General features: G+C 39.7%; 1 protein-coding gene across 5 annotated transcripts in view; it reads right to left on the bottom strand.

Annotated features, from left to right (window-relative positions):
• Positions 1-22,331, bottom strand: part of LOC131343903 (dnaJ homolog subfamily C member 13-like) — a 126,755-nt gene that overhangs the window by 30,449 nt on the left and 73,975 nt on the right. For all 5 annotated transcript variants that reach the window (XM_058375767.1, XM_058375762.1, XM_058375766.1 and 2 more), the window contains 12 exons: positions 16,824-16,977; positions 15,062-15,165; positions 14,711-14,870; positions 10,602-10,664; positions 9,110-9,211; positions 8,847-8,951; positions 2,134-2,336; positions 1,767-1,851; positions 1,162-1,316; positions 782-827; positions 476-630; positions 125-326 (listed from right to left, as the gene is read on the bottom strand). In XM_058375767.1, the coding sequence (XP_058231750.1) occupies positions 125-326; positions 476-630; positions 782-827; positions 1,162-1,316; positions 1,767-1,851; positions 2,134-2,336; positions 8,847-8,951; positions 9,110-9,211; positions 10,602-10,664; positions 14,711-14,870; positions 15,062-15,165; positions 16,824-16,977 (1,534 nt within the window). The remainder of the gene's footprint in view (positions 1-124; positions 327-475; positions 631-781; positions 828-1,161; positions 1,317-1,766; positions 1,852-2,133; positions 2,337-8,846; positions 8,952-9,109; positions 9,212-10,601; positions 10,665-14,710; positions 14,871-15,061; positions 15,166-16,823; positions 16,978-22,331) is intronic.

Here is a 22,331-nt window from a genome sequence, read left to right as displayed (position 1 = left end):
GACTAGTTATACTGTTATAGCTAAATCTTAAATCACAGAATAAGTATCTGCATAAAATGACTGAAAAGCCCGAAAGACAATTTAGGTTTGCAACTAAGATTTATGGCTTTGTGTGTTGGCTTACCGGGTCCCGTATAGGCCAGTCAGGAAAGCGCTTTGAGTCACAGAGATGACGGAGGTAGTAGATGTTGCAGAACAGCTCATGTTCCAGCTGAGGAAAGCTAAGTACAGGAATGGGGCAGTACTGATACAGAGCACGTGTGTTGCTCTGGAGCCGAGGAGTGAAATCAGCCAGGTGGGCAGCGATCTTCTCTATCATCATACGCCTGCATTTGCACACACATGTCATATATATATATATATATATATATATATATATATATATATATATATATATATATATATATATATATATATATAGCACACTGACATTTTTATTCTACCAACAATCAACATCTGGCCTGTAATGATGTACCTCATCTCACTGCTCCAGATTGCTTCAGGAGTATCAAACTCTCCCAAAAAGATCTCTGAGAAGTGTTCAGCCTCATAATTCTCTAGGTAACACACCATTGCCTCAGGTAACACTGGTCCTAAAACACTCCTCTGTACAATGTCCTGACCTTTAGCCTTCCATACAGAAACACAGGAGAACCGGTAACTCTGTGTCCATATAATTCCTGACAAAATTTCTATGTTGTTTTCTGCGTCTTATACTACAAATCTCTTTATTATGAGAAGTTAATAACTGATTATAACTGGAATAATTGAAAAGATTTACCTCTTCTGATTTGAAGGCCTGCTTCAGGTGAGTGTACTTCAGGAAACTAGGGGAAACAAAAATTTTCCTGTTTGTGAATATCTGTCTAAAGCTTCTAACTTACATTAAGGTCCTAGAAATTTCCTTTAGACTTAAAAAATGGAAAACAGAGTAAGAATGCATTATAAAACCTCTAAGAGCTTATTTAAAGACATACATGATATACAGCAGACATAAAACAATTTTCCAGAACAACTCATCAGATGCATCCTAGTGCCATGGTAACAAAACTTTGTGTTATGATTAAAACATCACACTTTTCATATTTCCAAGTCAACTGATTACTACGGCCTGTTCATTCAGAATATAAACTGTTAGTGGTTATTGAATATGTATAATACCGTGCCACAGGGAGCACATTAGAGCCTGTGTACATCATGATGAAAAAGAAAACACCGGTGAGGTAGAGACGTGGCAGGTTGGGGTTATCCTGCATCACCAGGTATAACAAGATGGCCACCTTCTCAACCAGGATGGGGTCAAAGGTCAACAGCAGCTATGGACACAAAGCAGCCAAAAAAATTAAGGCTCACAAAGGGTTAAGTAAATATCAGGATTCATGCTAATTAAAAGATAATAATAATTTTAAAAAATAAAGTGTGCCATGGTCGCCTTAGTAAAAACTATGTTGGTTTTATTTTCAAAAAAATCGATTGAGAGATGAATTTTCAAACTTGACTGAAGGTGTTGATTCATTTTCTATTATAGACTTCTATAGATTTCTATTATGACATTAGACATTACAATTATATAAATTAAAATTTATTAGCACTGACAAACAGCTGTGGAATAAGAAGAATAACATAGGCTGTTGGAAAATACATTTTAGGGTGGTTACAGTAACTCGGGCTCATATATCTGCATGGCAGCACCTAATCATTACTTGTTTTTCTTATAACAGCATGCCCCATCGTGTTTATAGCCCATCTTAAAGTAAACTGAGTACCTGAACAATATGAGGCAGGCAAGTGTTATCACTTATTAGCCGCTTCACTTTGGGTAAAGGTCTGATAATGGCATTGTCCTGGTCTCTATAGAGATAGACAGACAGACAAACACACAGTATATATGTGAGATCACTGTTTTCACTGATACAACAAAAGGTTTGAGTAGAAGCCTAACCCTAATCATGAGATATATTTAAACAAAATGTGATATATTTAAACAAAATGTCATGTTTACATAAAACATAAAACTAAACCAAAAATGCAATAATCAAAAAAAAAATTCAGTGATGCAGTGTACAAAATAGGCAGGGCTATGCAACCCTTCAAATAGATATATGCATATGTGTATGTATATGTTTTTTGCACCTGCTAGGGAAGTAAGAGCACATGGTGATGAGCATATTGAGGATCAGTGTGGCCAGGTCTGTTTCATTCATCACTGCCTGACCACTAGCCAGTATCCACCACTTCAGCTGTGGAATTGCCTGGAGAGGGCGCCAGCCATCCATGCCCTGTGCCCAGCACCGTGTCTTTGCTGTTAGGGTGCCTGATTTCCAATATTCCTGAATCTGAGTGAGCAATTGAGAATATGCAAACATTTCTCTGGCACATTCTCATAGAATAGCAACTTCCATTTACAACTATTTATACATACATATATATACACATATATTATATATATATATATATATTATATAACTATTTATACATACATACATACATATATATATATATATATATATATATATATATATATATATATATATATACACATATATATATATATACACATATATATATATACACACACACACACTATATTGCCAAAAGTATTCGCTCACCCATCCAAATAATCAGAATCAGGTGTTCCAATCACTTCCATGGCCACAGGTGTATAAAATCAAGCACCTATGCATGCAGACTGTTTTTACAAACATTTGTGAAAGAATGGGTCGCTCTCAGGAGCTCAGTGAATTCCAGCGTGGAACTGTGATAGGATGCCACCTGTGCAACAAATCCAGTCGTGAAATTTCCTCGCTCCTAAATATTCCACAGTCAACTGTCAGCTGTATTATAAGAACGTGGAAGTGTTTGGGAACGACAGCAACTCAGCCACGAAGTGGTAGGCCACGTAAACTGACGGAGCGGGGTCAGCGGATGCTGAGGCGCATAGTGCGAAGAGGTCGCCAACTTTCTGCAGAGTCAATCGCTACAGACCTCCAAACTTCATGTGGCCTTCAGATTAGCTCAAGAACAGTGTGCAGAGAGCTTCATTGAATGGGTTTCCATGGCCGAGCAGCTGCATCCAAGCCATACATCACCAAGTGCAATGCAAAGCGTCGGATGCAGTGGTGTAAAGCACGCTGTCACTGGACTCTAGAGCAGTGGAGACGCGTTCTCTGGAGTGATGAATCGCGCTTCTCCATCTGGCAATCTGATGGACGAGTCTGGGTTTGGAGGTTGCCAGGAGAACGGTACTTGTCTGACTGCATTGTGCCAAGTGTAAAGTTTGGTGGAGGGGGGATTATGGTGTGTGGTTGTTTTTCAGGAGCTGGGCTTGGCCCCTTAGTTCCAGTGAAAGGAACTCTGAATGCTTCAGCATACCAAGACATTTTGGACAATTCCATGCTCCCAACTTTGTGGGAACAGTTTGGAGCTGGCCCCTTCCTCTTCCAACATGACTGTGCAGCAGTGCACAAAGCAAGGTCCATAAAGACATGGATGACAGAGTCTGGTGTGGATGAACTTGACTGGCCTGCACAGAGTGGGATGTCACTTAAGTTCATATGCGAGTCAAGGCAGGTGAGCGAATACTTTTGGCAATATAGTGTATGTATATATATATATATATATATATATATATATATATATATATATATATACACACACAGTTGCAAGAAAAAGTATGTGAACCCTTTGGGATTACTTGGATTTCTGCATAAATTGGTCATAAAATGTGCTCTGGTCTTCATCCAAGTCACAACAATAGAAAAACATAGTCTGCTTAAACTAATACCGCACAAAGATGATATGTTTTCATGTTTTTATTGAACACAACATGTAAACATTCACAGTGCAGGGTGGAAAAAGTATGTAAACCCCTAGGCTAATGACTTCTCCAGCCAGGAATCAACCAACCTGGAGTCCAATCAATGTGATTAGATTGGATGTGTTGGTTAAAGCTGCCCTGCCCTATAAAAAACACACACCAGCTTTGAGTTTGCTGTTCTCAAGAAGCATTGCCTGATGTAAACCATGCCTCGCACAAAAGAGCTCTCAGAAGACCTACGATCAAGAATTGTTGACTTGCATGAAGCTGGAAAGGGTTACAAAAGTATCTCTAAAATCCTTGATGTTCATGTGTCCACGGTAAGACAGACTGTCTACAAATGGAGAAAGTTCAGCACTGTTGCTACTCTCCCTAGGCGTGGTCGTCCTGTAAAGATGACTGCAAGAGCACAGCGCAGAATGCTCAATGAGGTGAAGAAGAATGAGTGTCAGCTAAAGACTTACAGAAATCTCTGGCACATGCTAACATTTTTGTTGACAAATCTACAATAAGTAAAACATTAAACAAGAATGGAGTTCATGGGAGGACACCATGGAGGAAGCCACTGCTGTCCAAAAAAACATTGCAGCACGTTTGAAGTTTGCAAAAAAGCACCTGGATGTTCCACAGCACTACTGGCAAAATATTCTGTGGACAGATGAAACCAAAATTGAGTTGTCTGGAAAGAACACACAACACTATGTGTGGAGAAAAAAGGCACAGCACACCAACATCAAAACCTCATCCAAACTGTGAAATATGGTGGAGGGGGCATCATAGTTTGGGGCTGCTTTGCTGCCTCAGGGCCTGGATGGATTGCTATCATCGACGGAAAAATTAATTCCAAAGTTTATCAAGACATTTTGCAGGAAAACTTAAGACCATCTGTCCGCCAACTGAAGCTCAAAAGAGGATGGGTGATGCAACAGGACAACGACCCAAAGCATAGAATTAAAACAACAGAATGGCTTCAACAGAAGAAAATACGCCTTCTGGAGTGGCCCAGTCAGAGTCCTGACCTCAACCCGATTGAGATGCTGTGGCATGACCTCAAGAGAGCGATTCACACCAGACATCCCAAGAATATTGCTGCACTGAAACAGTTTTGTAAAGAGGAATGGTCCAAAATTCCTCCTGACCGTTGTGCAGGTCTGATCTGCAACTACAGGAAACGTTTGGTTGAGGTTATTGCTGCCAAAGGAGGGTCAACCAGTTATTAAACCCAAAGGTTCACATACTTTTTCCACCCTGCACTGTGAATGTTTACATGTTGTGTTCAATAAAAACATGAAAACATATAATGTTTGTGCGGTATTAGTTTAAGCAGACTGTGTTTTTCTATTGTTGTGACTTAGATGAAGATCAGAACACATTTTATGCAGAAATCCAAGTAATCCCAACGGGTTCACATACTTTTTCTTGCAACTGTATATATACAGGGGTTGGACAATGAAACTGAAACACTGGCCAATTTAGTGTTGGAGGTTTCATGGCTAAATTTGACCAGCCTGGTGGCCAATCTTCATTGATTGCACATTCCACCAGTAAGAGCAGAGTGTGAAGGTTTAATTAGCAGAGTAATAGCACAGTTTTGCTTAAAATATTGCAATGCACACAACATTATATGTGTAACATATCAGAGTTCAAAAGAGGACAAATTGGACAAGTCGGTTTCAATGGTGCCAGCAGAGAAAATCTTGGGCTGTGGACAATGTGAAACATGTATTGTTCTCTGATGAGTCCACCTTCACTGTCTTTCCCACATCGGGGAGAGTTACGGTGTGGAGAAGCCCCAAAAAACGTACCACCCAGACTGTTGCATGCCCAGAGTGAAGCATGGGGGTGGATCAGTGATGGTTTGGGCTGCAATATCATGGCATTCCCTAGGCCCAATACTTGTGCTAGATGGGCGCGTCACTGCCAAGGACTACCGAACCATTCTGGAGGACCATGTGCACCCAATGGTTCAAACATTGTATCCTGAAGGCGGTGCTGTGTATCAGGATGATAATGCACCAATACACTCAGCAAGACTGGTGACAGAATGGTTTGATGAACATGAAAGTGAAGTTGAACATCTCCCATGGCCTGCACAGTCACCAGATCTAAATATTATTGAGCCACTTTGGGGTGTTTTGGAGGAGCGAGTCAGGAAACGTTTTCCTCCACCAGCATCACGTAGTGACCTGGCCACTATTTTGCAAGAAGAATGGCTCAAAATCCCTCTGGCCACTGTGCAGGACTTGTATCTGTCATTCCCATGATGAATTGATGCTGTATTGGCCGCAAAAGGAGGTCCTACACCATACTAATGAATTATTGTGGTCTAAAACCAGGCGTTTCAGTTTCATTGTCCAACCCCTGTATATCCCTTATGCACTGTTGGGGACGTTTTCGTCCACCAGGGGACACTTTTCAGGCTTCATTTGGTTATAACTTTCTCTCTGTTTCAGCAAATGGAATGGTTTTTGGTGAGAAACCTTATTCTGACATATATTTTGGAAATATAATTAAAAAAAATCCAGGATTTTAACTCTTTAATTGCCAAGTTCATAAATTAGGTCAATGATTTGGGAAAAAACACACAAAATGACTGATTTTCAATATAAAAAGTGATTGTGGACTGCATATTTTTTTTACTTTTTATCACAGTCTTGAACATGTCAAAAATGAGTAACAACATTAGCTTTGATGCTTTGTCAGTTTGCTTGCAGCATCAGATTTAATTTTTTTCTCACTAATTTACTGTTCATGGCTGTTTTTGCCCCATAGACTTCCACTATAATGACATTTTTTGACTGCACAGCCATGACACTATATAATCATGCATTCTTGATTGTTGGTGATTTTCCCTGTTGGAAAAAGGTAAAATTTGTGATTTTTACTGTTGATGACCAAGTGGCCCCATTAACCTTTTAGATAGGCCTGTGCAAAGAAAGCTTAGTTTCTGGCTTTTTATATGGAGTTATATGGAGTATATCAGCATATTATAGTGTGTGTGTGTATGAGAAAGTGAGAGAGAGACCTTTGCAAACTAACCTTGATGTGTCTGAGAAAATCAAAATATGCACCTCAGCTCTCAGAACTACACTAACCCTGGACTTTTTTGAACATTTAGTAGTTTTGATCAGAACTGAGGTTGATTAACAGATTTATGCAAAAAAAGTTAGTGGATGTTTTCATCCCGAACATAACGAAAGGGTGATTTTTACTGTTGATGACCAAGTGGCCCCATTAACCCTTTAGATAGGCCTGTGCAAAGAAAGCTTAGTTTCTGGCTTTTTATATGGAGTTATATGGAGTATATCAGCATATTATAGTGTGTGTGTGTGTGAGAAAGTGAGAGAGAGACCTTTGCACACTAACCTTGCTGTGTCTGAGAAAATCAAAATATGCACCTCAGCTCTCAGAACTACATGGAGTACACAAAAACAAAGTAAGTGTATTTATGCACCTGCGGCCTTTGGATGGTGAGAAGTACAGACTAAACCTATATATGGCCTATGTATGAAAATCTTGTCTTTTCTTGATGGTAAAGCCAGTGATACACTTTTCCATTTTTTCTGTAAAAAATCTACTCTGCATCAGATTTCTGAACATTGTCACCACTGCCTCGCAGTGCCTTGTGCTGATGAGGATCACATTCCTCCCCCGTTTCGAAATGTAACTCACAGCTGTGGTGTTCTTTGTGAAGGCGAAGATGGCGGAGAGGGCAAGTCGTCCTTTAACCTACACCAGGTTGGGTGGCAGCTCTGGTTTATTTTTCCTGATCGTCCTGACCAAGGCTACTTTCTTCTGCAGAAGCTCCTGAGCAAGTGAGTAGGAGGTAAAAAATTTGTCACGTGTGACAGTGACGCCCTGGAGTCCTTCTGTCATCTCTATGATGACATGCTTGCCTTGACGCACCTCTGCAGCATCACCTGTCTTTCCCAGGTAAATGTCATACCTCCAGTCATAGGATGTGGCGACATCAGCAGTCACCCATATTTGGCCGTTTTTTTTGGCATGTACTGCCGAAAGCTGCATCGTCCTTTGAATGGCACAAACTACTCGTCCACTGTGACATCTTTGCTGGGGTTGAATAGGAGGGGAAGGCGATGCATCCACATTTCCCGCAGGGATCTGATGGGGCAAGCTTGTCCTTTCTATGACCAGCTGGTCTCTGCATCTTGTCGTCAAAGTGAAGAGCTCTGCTGGTTTCATGAAATCTTGAGAGGGACATGGTGGCTTTGAAAATTGCACAACCACTGCAATCATTCCACAGGCAACGTGTGGACTCCCCTCTGGACCTGTAGATGCCAGCCAAAATCAGTAGCCCCATGTAGGCACGGAGATCTGTGAAGTCCACCCTGGTCCAGTTTCTCACTGTGCGGCGCCCATGGAGGTCGGTCATTCTGACAATGAGGTCAATCATCTCCTCCGTACAAAATGTGTTGAATCCACGTTCTGGACCCTTGCGATGGCATAAAGTGTTGGCCCTGGAGTCACTCCTCTGGCAGGCTGAAAAAAGGGAGTTGTCTCCAAGTTGGTGGAAAACCACACTTCACCGCTTGCCTTCAGAGGAAGAAGCTCGAGAGGATAATGAGGGTGCCACAACAAAATCAGGATCTGACTCTCCTGAGTCTGTGGTGTCAGAGGGAGAAGACAATATATCCTATTGCTCGGTGGAGGGGTCAGGCTGCATAATCATTTCCAAAACTACCAACAATCAAGAATGCATGATTATATAGTGTCATGGCTGTGCAGTCAAAAAATGTCATTATAATGGAAGTTTATTGGTCAAAAACAGCCACAAACAGTAAATTAGGGAGAAAAAAATTAAATCTGATGCTGCAAAAAAACTCCAGTCCACAATCACTTTTTAAATTGAAAATCAGTCATTCTGTGTGTGGAACTATATTCACTATATGTAAATAACTACACTGCTGTTTACTACTGTACTTAACATACTAACGTATTAACAGACCTACTGTATTCCAGTCCTAATATCACCTACATAATAGATCACTGTCTCATTAATGGAACCTACCTCCTCAAAACTAAAAGGTCCTCTCCGTTCCTTATCAGCATTCCCAAAGTACCACTCCTTCTCGCTCTCTCTCTTCATGTCTGGAGCTGCTTCCAATACGTTACTCTAACACACACACACACACACAGAGCCACATAAATCATGTACACAGACAGTAATAAAAGCTATTATTATTACTACATAGCTAGACACACGAACACATAAAGCCATCAAACACACAGCCACAAATACACAAAACACAAAAGAGTTACAAATATACAAACCTGTAGTGGAACAGTAGCTCTGCTGGTATGGAGGTGGGCTAAGGTTAACAAGTCTACTAGAATGCGCACACCATTTGAGTCTATTATGTCCTTTACATTTTTCTGTTAAAAAATGAATAAATAAAAATAAGTATAAGCAAAATAAACATATACTTTAATAAGATAATGTATATTTGTACACACACACATACACATCGATATACATTGGTCAGCCATAACATGACATTCATGTATTACATATATAATATTACAAATATTACATAACATTACATGTAATGTTGCATTAAATATGCTGGAAACAGATAATTGGATTAGTGCAAAGATCTGAGCGTTTGGACTTGATCAGACTTGTTTGTTATTAGATTGAGAGGGAATTTAGATGCCAAGTCAACACCTTCAACTCTTCCTCTTCCTGTCATCTCACACTGGTGACCACTAAGAATTCTTGACAATTTTGCAGTGCTGCAGGGTGCATTAACCAGCTAAATACTAGCATATACTATATACAGCAGATATTCTTTTTCCAACGAAAAGGTGCTTTTTACTGTACTAAACCTGAAGATCTGCAAAGTCCTGACCTCAATACCTTTGGGATGAATTAGACGGTGAGCCAGGCCTTCTGGTCCAGTGCCTGACAGTCCTAAAGCTGGAGAAAAGACTTGAAGAGTTGAAGCTATTATAGCTGCAAAGGGCGGGCCAACTCCATATTAAATTCATGTGCATGTAAAGGCCCATGTCCCAGTTTTGGCCTGGCTCACAGTCTCCATGATAATACATCCCAAAGGTGTTCTATCAGGTTGAGGTCAGGATTTTGTGCAGGCCAGTCAATTTCATCCACACCAAACTCGCTCATCCATGTTCTATGGACCTTGCTTTGTGCACTGTTGCACAGTCATGTTGGAACAGGAAGGGGCCATCCCCTTCCAAAGTTGGGAGCATGAAATTGTCCAAAATGTGTTAGTATGCTGAAGTATTAAGAGTTCCTTTCACTGGAACTAAGGGGCCAAGCCCAACCCCTGAAAAACAACACCTGAATTTAATGATTTGGAGGGGTGCCCCAAAACCTTTGGCAATATAGTGTATTTAAACAGGAATATCTGAAAACCTACTCATTTATCAAGTTATCCAAATAGTAAATCATGTTTCAGTAGCACAGTGTATAACATCATGCAGATACAGGTCATGAGCTTTAGCTAATGTTCACATCAAACGTCAGCATAGGGAAAAAGAGTGATAGCCTCCTAAGCTGGGATATGCTCAAAAAAGAATTTCACTGTGCTGAAATATGTGACGAATAAAGGTGTCCAAAATGGCATGCCCTACTATTTTTCTGGCTTGTAGTATTATAACAAAGCATTTTAGCAAAGGAAACAATCCCATATGTAAATTCTATCAGTATAAACAATATGTTCCCAGGATTTACACTGATGATAATACAGACAAAAGGAATGTCATGTAAAGGTGATGGTAGAGGAGTCATAGTAGAACTAACCTTGTTCAGAATGAGCTTGTTGAGGAAGAGAATAAGCCTGTCTCTCTCTAGTTTATCAGTACACTGCAGAAAAGAAAGGCAAAAACAATATTTAAAACATTTGGCTTTTCAAAGCCCTTGAAGTACATAGACAAAATATAAAAGCCCAATACTAAATGAGAAACCCGGCAATAGTTTGAATTAAAGCACTGTACACATATAATAAAAGCATGTTCTATGAGTTTCCCTTGAAATTTTATATTCATGTAAACACACAAAACAACAGGAATGTAAAATTCACACTGAAAACAAAGGGGATGTAAAAAAAAAAAAGGAAAAAGGGAAAGCAAAGATAATGTACACTGAACATTTAAAGCAAAGGCAATGCCAACTGCATACTAAAGACAAAAACTGAAAACTGATGGGAATGTAAATTGTGCTATGGACTGCCCCATTTCAAATGTTTTGTTGGTGATGAGCTTTTCAAAAGAATGCTGAAAAGCATGATGAAAAATATATGCGAGCACAAAAACTGAGGTCTCCTGAATCCTCCCTCCCAAACACATGCCAGGGCTTTACAGTAGTTCAGAAACCCAGACATCACTGAATATTCTTCATCAGCCTCCACTAGATGATCAGGCCCTCCTCGACCTACACTATGACCAATAGCTGTGATTCATGACAATCCCTCAGGAACAGACTGAGAACCAACAGGTGCTCCAGCTGCAGCACCAACACACACTCATATCTTCAATGATAAGCCAAAGACCCTTGTAGAACACTTTGAGTGTGTGGCAACTGCATCAGGACAGCCAAAAAATGTGGACCTGATGCCTCTTCCCCTTAATGGTGCTGCAATGGGCCAGCCGACTCTACAGGGACAATGACAATGCTTTTGACACCTAGCAGACCTCAAAACAAGTTTCCTCTCCACTTTTACTTCCCTCCTTCTTTTCATTTGTCTCCACCATTTCACTCTCTACACACAGGTAGAACCTCCTGTACCCACCAGGATTGGGACAGGACAGGTTTTCTTACAATTAGTGAAGATGTGCACTGGTATGTTGACAAGTTTGTTCACAATAGCCTTTGGAATTGGGTTAAGTGGCTTCAGCCCCTGTTTGTTGTAATTTGTTGTTAAAAAAAAAAAGGTCACACAAACCTCCACAGGTTTCTTTCTATTCAATTAACTTTACAAGTACAAGTCTGTTGCTGTCTTATTCATCATTTGTGAAAGCTAAAAAGAAGAAAGGTAACGTGATGATTCTGAACTTTGTATTTTTAGTGCCAGTCTACTTATATAAGTTTGTTGTGCTTTCAGACACTGCCATAACCAGAGAGCAGCACTTGAACACTGAACAAATCAAAAGGTGCAAGATGGTGATGGTTCATTTTCTGTCTGTTTGTCCCATTTGGTTAAGGGGTGAAAATTCTTTGAAAATCGCAGTAAAAACAAATGTGCACTGGGAGGTATGCTGAAATTATGCCTGCCTCCTGAGACTTCCTTCACACATATGCACACTTGGTTCCACAGGATGCCAACTGTAAACCCAAATGGTATACTAAAAACAAGGAAATGTAAAGTGTACATTAAAATGGTATGTGGGATAATTTTAGGCCTATATGAATTTGTGTCATTTTAAAAAGATAAAGCCACATCATAAGTAGTTTTGAACACCATTTTTGTTATTGGTTTAATAGAGTAAGGTTTTAACAAGACAAGAAGCATTGTTTAGGTGTGTCTGTTTAGCATGAATAGTCTTTGTGTAGCTAATGAATTAACAGTAACATCTTTAGTATTGCAAGTCTTATCAGACACACATGGAGTATGCACAGCAGCATCCATTGTAACGCTTCTAAAACTGAAGTTAGAGTCAAGGTCAGGTAGACTGCTTAGAGCAGAGTTCTGTGGGACACCTGCAGATCAAGCCACGGAGGTACACCATCAGGCTTAACTTTATGACCACTGATAGGTGAAGTGAATAACACTGATTATCTCCTCATCATGGCACCTATTAGTGGGTGGGAAATATTAGGCAGCAAGTAAACATTTTGTCTTCAAACCTGATGTGTTAGAAGCAGGAAAAATGGTCAAGTGTAAGGATTTGAGCAAGTTTGACAAGGGCCAAACTGTGATGGCTAGACGACTGGATCAGAGAATCTCCAAAACTGCAGCTCTTGTGGGGTGTTCTCGGTCAGCAGTGGTCAGTATCTATCTATAGTGGTCAGTGATGCATGTGGGGAGCGAAGGTTGGCCAGTGTGGTCCGATCCAACAGATGAGCTACTGTTGCTCAAATTGCTGAAGTTGTAAATGCTGGTTCTGATAGAAAGGTGTCAGAATATACAATGCATTGCAGTTTGTTGCGAATGGGCCTGCATAGCCTCAGACCAGTCAGGGTGCTTATGCTGACCCCTGTGCATCGCCAAAAGTGCCAACAATGGGCACATGAGCATCAGAACTGGACCACAGAGCGATGGAGGAAGGTGACCTGGTCTGATGAATCATGTTTTCTTTTACATCACATTAATAGCCAGGTACGTGTACGTCACCTACCTGGGAAACACATGGCACCAGGATGCACTGTGGGAAAAGGGCAAGCTGGAGGAGGCATTGTCATGCTTTGGGCAATGTTCTGCTGGGAAACCTTGGGTTCTGCCATACATGTGGATGTTACTTTGAGACAACCCCCTGCCTAAGCAATGTTACAGACTATGTACACCCTTTCATGAAACGGTATTCCCTGATGGCATGTCGCCTCTTTCAAAAGGATAATGTGCTGTGCCACAAATCAAAAATGGTTTGATGAGCACAACAAGTTTGAGGTGTTGACTTGGCCTCCAAATTCCCCAGATCTCAATCCAATCGAGCATCTGTGGGATGTGCTAAAGAAACAAATCCAATCCATGGAGGCCCCACCTCGCAACTTAAAGAAATTAAAGGATCTGCTGCTAACAGCTTGGTGCCCGATATCACAGCACACATTCAGGGATCTAGTGGAGTCCATGCCTCGACGGGTCAAGGCTATTTTGGCAGCAAAAGGGGACCAACATAATATTAGGCAGGTGGTCATAATGTTATGTCTACACCTGATCGGTGTAGACACTGAGCTTTGAAACTGTTTGTGGGGTTGATGACCTGTTCCATGTGAGCACCTTGTAATTTGTACTCAGCACTGACTACAATAAACATCATCTCTGCAATCATCCAGTCTGCATTTACATTTACAGTTCTGGCATTTGGCAGATACACATACAAGAGTGCTCTGACGACTCTATCAAATACATTGGTTCAACACTGGTTCAATAGGTCATAGACTTAAAATACCATTAGCCTAAAAACTGTTGTGAGGATTTTTTAAAATCAACCTACAACAATACATAAAACAAATAGGGAAAATAAGAACTAGTTTATGTGCTTAAGAAAGAGGTAGGTCTTCATCCGGCGTTTGAAAACGATCACTGACTTGGCTGTATGGACATCCAGGGGAAGTTAATTCCACCATCTTGGTGCTAGAACACAGAAGAGTCCAGATGTATAGTGGGACCAGTCGAGCAGTGCTAGTAGATCGAAGGGAGTGGGGTGCAGTGCAAGGAGTAATACGAGCTTTGAGGTATGAGGGTTTGTAGGCAAGTGTCAGCATTTTGAATCTGATGTGTGCAGCTAGAAATTCTGCAGTATTTGGCTTTTTCTTATTTGGCTTAAGTTTGCTCGTTTGACTGAGCTGGTCTGGTCAATGTGGTGATTGGAGTCAGATAGATTAGCTTCAGCAGAGCCTCACTTGTATTATTATTATTTTTACCACATATGCTAAAAACAAAAAAAATGGTAAACTGTATACTAAAAACAAAGGTAATCTACACAATGAAAACAAAAGGAATATAAAAGTAACACTAAAACTGCATAATAAAATTACACAATTATTATGTGCATCATTCTCTACATCAACAGGCTCAACAAAGCAAGCTGGATTCCTAACTGTACACTTAAAGAGAATGTAAAATTTTTCAATTCAATTTATTATTATAGCGCCTTTTATAATAGACATTGTCTCAAAGCAGCTTTACAGAAGTAGAGAAACAGAGAAGGAAAAAAAATTATTTATTTCACTAACAGAATAAAAGAACTAACCTTATCCAGCATGCCCACAATGTATTTGGTGTCAGTGAAAGGGCCGATTTCCTCATAGCACTTGCCATATACTATCGTCAGAGCCTGCAGGCACAAACACTTCATTGCCACCTTTGGTGTTAAGAGGAAACGATGATATAGTTCATTAAAGAACTCATACCTGCAAGAAAAATTAAATTTAAAAGAAAGAAACAAAGAAGAAACCTGGGGAATTTTAAACTGGATGGAGAAGAAACCAGAATTATTAACTGAGCCAGTTATGTAAAAGGGGAACTGACCTGGCAAAGCTATTTCTGAGCACAAAATATTACCAACCCAATCTATAATGTATATGTAGTGCTGTGTATTTACGATCTCTTGATGGCTCCAGACTCCTCATTCTCATCCTCCTCGAGAAGCAGGCGCAGATAATAATCCCCAATTTTTATTTCATCAGAAAGGCACTCATACTTCACCTAAACAGAAACACAAACATATATACACTGACCACATTTTCTGTACAGAAATGCTATTTTAAAAACTGCAAATAAAACCAACAAAAAAGTAATGCGTAAGAACTCGTTTCCTTGTGTGCTTGTTTCCTATAAAAATGGCTAAAAATCTAAAATGCCAAACTTATAACTCAGCATATAATAAATTGTGTTTGTGGAACAGTGAGAACAATTGTCTTTTCCACTTGTAAAAGTTTGAAAAAGTTGCTTAAGCAGTCAGATTATACAGAGGGCATTAGTGAAGTCTTTCCACAGATCCTCAATCAGACTGAGGTCTTAGCTTTCACTTGGCCATTCTAACACATTCAGATTCGTGATAAGAACTGGTCCAATTTGCAGTAGCATACAACTTTGAAAGAATGCTTGGAGTTGTCCAAGGTGAACCTCTGCTGCCCTCAAGTCTCTTGAAGACTAATATGTTTCCAGCTTGTACTAATCTATCTAATGTATCTAATCTAATGTATCTTGCCATCTTGCCCTCAACCCTGATTAGTTTCCTAGCAGTGATTAGTCGAAACAGTTACATTTTTGTCTTGTCATACCAGATAACCCTTTTTCAAATATTTCACATGCATCTCCAAATATGATTTCATATACATTTTTTTCAAAAAATGCTTACTTCTTGTAACTCTACCATAAAGCTCAAGTTGTGCTCTGTGAACATCTCCTCCTATGAGAGGGGTAGATGACTGTGGAGTGGCTAGACAATTTATGTTCCAGGAAGCCTTCATTGCTGTGTCACCTTCTGGCTTTAGTTATGCTGTTATAGCTAGTCATACCTGGACTTTGCACATAATATACATTGCCTTTAACCATTAGATCACAAGCATACCTAATATTTTCTCTCTCTCGTTCTAGCTATACTAGCTACTCCCGAGCTCCCAGTGTTCTGATCTCCTAGTATGACTGCTTCTTCTCTGATCTTATGACCACAATATCCTTTGTTTAAGACCATTAAATTCTTTGTTCTGCTTGAATAAAGAATGTGCCAAGCACAGACACTCTTGACACACTTGTAGAGACATCTACCACCACCTATGCTGACACCTTTACTTTTAACCCACCTACTTTTTGGCACCTTGGATAACGCCTTTTGTTGCACATAGACAATGCCAAAGACCACACCGTTGCTTTGTCTTAATAAACTTTGAAAAGCATTGCTACTCGGACCCCAGCCCTGTGTAGTTCTTTTGGCATTTTCTTCCCTGATACCAGCTCAGAGGTTGCAGCAGCAGCACAAACACTTCAACGACTTCTTAAAAAATTAACCCAAAAAAATTCTATCAAAGGACTTGCACACAGCAAGACAGCAAAAACATGCATCATTAAACACCAGTGATTTACCCACTTGAATGAAAGTTTGAATGAAAATTCTAAGGAAAGTTGCCAAGATTCCACAAAAATTGGCAGGATTCTTTCTGGCATGGAATTGTACCCATTTGTATTGACAGTGGAAGTGAGGCTATAGTTCTGCATTTCAGCAAGAAATTTCAGCCTGCCAAGTCCTGCCTTCTTATTTGGGGGTTTAAAAAAATTACATTTAAGTACACTTTGCACTGGCTGAAAAAACAAATAAAACAAAACCATTTTTGCTACTGAAAACCAAAAGCCTACACACACACCTCAAACTCTTGATGATTCCAGGAAATAACACTGGTGCTCCCAAGCTCTCGGTCTATGCTGAAGGAGCGCATTTCTCCCTCCAGAGCATCACGCAGCTCCTCACGGGTCTTCATGTTCCAGATTAGATTTGAATGTGCATGATCCATATAAAATCTGCAAAGAACCATCAACCACATACACACGTAATTTATTTATTTATGATTTTTAATAATTTCTCAGTCAGCAAGAAAGAAGACTCTTTCACATTGCTGATAGACTATGACCACAAGCATACTCCAAAAACAATCTGTGACGGCCACAGAGAATAAATTGTGATGCCTGTGGGTTTCAGATTTCAGATTATTCACTGCAATGTATTTGCAACCAAGTATGAAAAATTACAATTAAAGTTTTAATTAGTTTTCAAATGTTATTATTTCCAATAGTCTCCAATTAATTTTGAGAGTCACAATCAAATGAACAAGGCTTATATAGGTTGCTGCTAAAATTACTCACTTTTTACATGCATTTTAGTACAGAACACAAGCTCTGCAGACATTAGAAACTATGGCGTCAAATTCTAGGAACTAAAAAAACCCCCAAAAAAACACACATTTATAAACAATTACAAATATAAGGGTACTTTTTAATACTTGGATGGAAATCCTTTGCAGGTAATGCCTGCCTGAAGTCTGGGTCCCATGGACATTACCAAATGCTGACTTTTCTTCCTTCCTCCATGGCCGTAACTACAGCTGCCTTCAGTTGCTCCTTGCAGACTCCTGTTGGTCTTTCTGCCTCCAGTTTTGTCTTCAGCAAGTGAAAAGCTTGCTCAAATTGGCTGAGGGCTAGTGACTGACTTGGACATTTAAGAACATTTGATTTATTTGCATTAAGAAGCTCTTGGATTGTTTTTACAGTATGTTTTAGGTCATTATCCATCTATAATGTGCAGCTATGTCCAATCCGTTTTGCAGAATTTGACTAAATCTGGGTGAAAACTATAACTCTAGACACCTCAGAATTTATCGTATTATATCTATCAGAAGTATAGAAATATAGTCAAAAAACACCAGTGACCAAGTTTCACTGGCAGCTATAGAAACCCATGCCATAACACTGAGTCAGTATTCTAAGTTTACTGAAATGAAAAAACATTCATGTGCTAATATAGGAAATGCATTTGTTAAGTAACTGGGCAATTTGCCCATAAATTTTAACATAAGTTTTACCATACAGTTATGTTGTCCTCATCTAAATGAAAATTAAAGGAGCTGCCACTATATCCAAAGATAATCTAAGAGACATAAAATATTTTGGTTGAACTGAATTTCTTTAGTTTTAGTTCTTTAGTTTTATTTACTTTAGACATACTTTTCTGAAAACAGCACAGCACGTACTGCTTCCTTAATCAATACACATCAATGTGCTAAAAGATAATAAATCTTGATTTGTGAGATTTGCTCAGTGGATATTATGGAATACTATTAAGGGATTTTTTAGATGTAATAATATATAGTAATATTATATAGTATTTAGTAATAGTCAGGGGCGTAATTTCCACTGAGGACGGGGGGACACGCCCCCCCCACTTTTCAAAATCCCGTTTTTCAAATTTGTTTGTTGTGATTTTTTAACCACACGCAATCATCGCCATGGAGGAGCAGGACCGAGCAGGACACAGAGAGTCTGCTTGTGTCAATGCACGCGTCTGCGTCCAGGAACATCGCATGCACACTAAAACTCGCTCACTGAAAGGTGTAATGAACAGGTATCGCGGTTGCGGCACAATCAGAGATGAAATGCCAGAAGCAGCAACAGATGACTTTAATGTCATCATGGATGGAAAGAAAGAAAGGATATGCGAGTTGGTTGATTCAGTAAATTTGCTCAGGTCAGGATAATTATATTTTCATGAAGATTCTGTGTAGCATGAAAAAAGTTCACTTTAAACCGCACATTTTCTGTCAGCAATGTATGACAAGCAGACTGGATGCTAGTTTAATGTTAGACTCAATATGATCATAACTCAGTCGTTTTAATATTAGAGGACAGATGAGGTGGACAGTTAGGATACATGGAAAGATGTGATTGAATGGATAGATGAAGGACAATGAAAAATGTTCTTTATATATATATATATATTATGTTTGTGAGATGTCTATTGTGTTATCAATTTCCCCATCCTTTTGGATTACAGATGGTTGTTCCTACCCGTCCAGTGTTGGACGCATAGATCTACTTTCGGTATTTGTGCTGCACAGAAAATTAGCACCAGGAATGTAAATATTTTAATTTGTTCATAAACTAAGGGTGGTTGTTTATGCATGAGAGACAATTATAATAAGTAATAATCAACATTTTCATATAATTCCATATTAATTTTGCTGCTGTCTATCTGCAATTGATATTACAAAATAGTGCTGTAACACACAGTTGATAAAAGCCTTTTTTTTTTTCCTATTCTAAACATCAGCGGTTTGGTGGATGTGTCTCTGACAAACAACCCCTCCAAATCATTGAATTCAAGGGTTCCAGTGAAAGGAACTCTTTAATGCTTCAGAATACCAAGACATTTTGGACAAGTTCATGCTCCCAACTTTGTGGGAACAGTTTGGGGATGACCCCTTCCTGTTCCAACATGACTGCACACCAGTCCTGTGCAACAAGTGATTTAACATTTTAGCTACAGCGGTTAGTTTAAAATTAAAGTTTGTTTAACAGTGGCAATTGAGTGTCAAATTATTCAAATTTTATCCGCACACAAAAAATTAATGGTGAACATTTCTGATTTTATAAAATGATTTTCTCAAATCTTGGTGATCGGCCCCTATTAAACAATAAAGAAAGTAAGACATCTTTCTTATATACACAGTTTAGTAGCCTACTATTCTTTTTGGCAGAATTTATCATTATAATCAACTTAATTATTTCCTTGATTTTGTATCACCATAGTCTCTAAATGTATGTAAATGCAGGAACTGGGATTCAAATCAAAAACATTTTCCTCCATTTTGTGTCCCCCCACTTCTCAAACCAAAGTTACACCCTTGGTAATAGAACTATAGTAAGTATAGTATATAGTAATATATAGTAAAAAGTCATTTTTATGTGAAATAACATCACTTAATTTTTGTGAATTAACATCAGTTCCTGGAGCTCAGCTCTTATAGTCATTTTGGAGGGAAAATATCCTCCCCCTTTAAATATCTATTTTTTCTCATCAGACAATTGGTTTTCCAATAAACAATGGTTTCTCACCTTTTTGGATGAACTGTTTTGAACTCTCAGCAGTTCTAATTAATTGTGCCAATGAAATTACTCTGAATATCTGGATTGGAGCTGTTCATAAACTAATTAAGAAATTACAATTTATATCTGCCCACTCCCCAAAACCAGTTTTCAATATTATGAATTTAACCCTGGAATTTTAAGTGCCCTGTGTTTGTGTAAAAATAGGATTGTTTCAGTGTGTACTAGTGATTTCATATTGTATTTTTTTGCACATGTATGTAGTCTGTAAGATCATTATGTTTGTTTTTTTCAACATGGCAAATCCTAGCATACCTGTGTCTCATAATGATCAATTTAAGAAATATTTGATCACCTTTGATCACCTCATCAGATTTGACTCATCTTATCATTTACAGATTTGAACTATGTTCTAATATGGTCTTAAGTATATGCTGATCAGCCATAACACATTATGACCACTGACAGGTGAAGTAAATAACACTGATTATCTCCTGATCATGGCAGCTGTTAGTGGGTGGGATATATTAGGCAGCAAGTGAACATTTGTCCTCAAAGTTGATGTGTTAGAAGCAGGCAAAATGGCTAAGCAAACAAACTTGAGCAAGTTTGACAACAGGCCAAATTGTGATGGCCTAGAAGACTGGATCTCCAAAACTGCAGGTCTTGTAAGGTGTTCTCGGTCTGCAGTGGTCAGTATCTATTAAAAGTGATCCAAGGAAGGAACAGTGGTGAACTGGCGACAGCGTCATGGGCGGCCAGGGCTCACTGATGCAAGTGGGGAGCAAAGGCTGGCCTGTCTGGTCTGATCCAACAGACAAGCTGTTGTTAATGCTGGTTCTGATAGAAAGTTGTCAGAATACACAGTGCATTGCAGGTTGTTGCATATGGGGCTGCATAGCCACAGACCAATCAGGGTGCCCATGCTGACCCCTGTGCAATGCTGAAAGCAGCAACAATGGACATGTGAGCATCAGAACTGAACCATGGAGCAATGGAAGAAGGTGGCTTGGTCTGATGAATCATGCTTTACATCACATGGATAGCTGGGTTTGGGTGCGTCACTTACCTGAGGAACATGGCACCAGGATGCACTGTGGGAAGAAGGCAAGCCGACGGAGGCCGTGTCATGCTTTGGGCAATGTTCTGCTGGGAAACCTTAGGTTCTGCCATACATGCGGATGTAACTTTGACATGTACCACCTACCTAAGCAAATGTTGCAGACCATGTACACCCTTTCATGGAAACGGTATTCCCTGATGGCTGTGGCCTCTTTCAGCAGGATAATGCCCGTGCCACAAAGCAAAAATGGATCAGGAATGGTTTGATGAGCACAACAATGAGTTTGAGGTGTTAACTTGGTTGAATTCCCCAGATCTGAATCCAATTGAGCATCTGTGAGATGTGCTGGTCAAACAAGTCCGATCTATGGAGGCCGCACCTCGCAACTTACAGGACTTAAAGGATCTGCTGCTAACATCTTGGTGCCAGACACCACAGCACACCTTCAGGGATCTAGTGGAGTCTATGCCTTGACAGGTCAGGGATGTTTTGGCAGCAAAAGGGGGACCAACTCAATATTAGGCAGGTGGTCATAATGTTATCGCTGATCGGCGTATGTACATACATGACATGCATGATGTACAGTATCTCACAAAAGTGAGTACACCCCTCACATTTCAGCAACCACTTTATTATATGTTCTCAAGGGACAATACTATAGAAATGAAAATTGGATATACTTTAGAGTAGTCAATGTGCAGCTTGTATAGCAGTATAGATTTACTGTCCTCTGAAAGTAACTCAACACAAAGATATCATTATCTAAATAACTGGCAATGGAAATGAGTACACCCTAAGTGAACATGTCAAAACTGTGTCCAAAGTGTCAATATTTTGTGTGAGCACCATTGTTATCTAGCACGGCCTTAATCCTCCTGGGCATGGAATTCACCAGAGCTGCACATGCTGTTGCTGGGATCCTCTTCCAGTCCTCTATAAAGATAACACAGAGCTGCTAGATGTTAGACACATGGCGTTTCTCCACCTCCCGCTTGAGGATGCCCCACAGGTGCTCAATAGGGTTCAGGTCTGGAGACATACTTGGCCACTCCATGACCTTCACCTTCCTCAGCAAGACAGTTGTCATCTTGGCGGTGTGTTTGGGGTAATTATCATGTTGGAAAACTGCCATTTGGCCCAGTTTAAGAAGGGAGGGCATCATGTTCTGCTTCAGAATGTCACAGTACATGCTGGAATCCATGTTTCCCTCAAT

This window comes from Hemibagrus wyckioides, linkage group LG23, assembly GCF_019097595.1.
Source record: "Hemibagrus wyckioides isolate EC202008001 linkage group LG23, SWU_Hwy_1.0, whole genome shotgun sequence".
NCBI classification, from domain to species: domain Eukaryota; kingdom Metazoa; phylum Chordata; class Actinopteri; order Siluriformes; family Bagridae; genus Hemibagrus; species Hemibagrus wyckioides.
The sequence above is the reverse complement of the archived record's forward strand: the minus strand, read 5'-3'. Positions and strand labels throughout refer to the sequence as shown.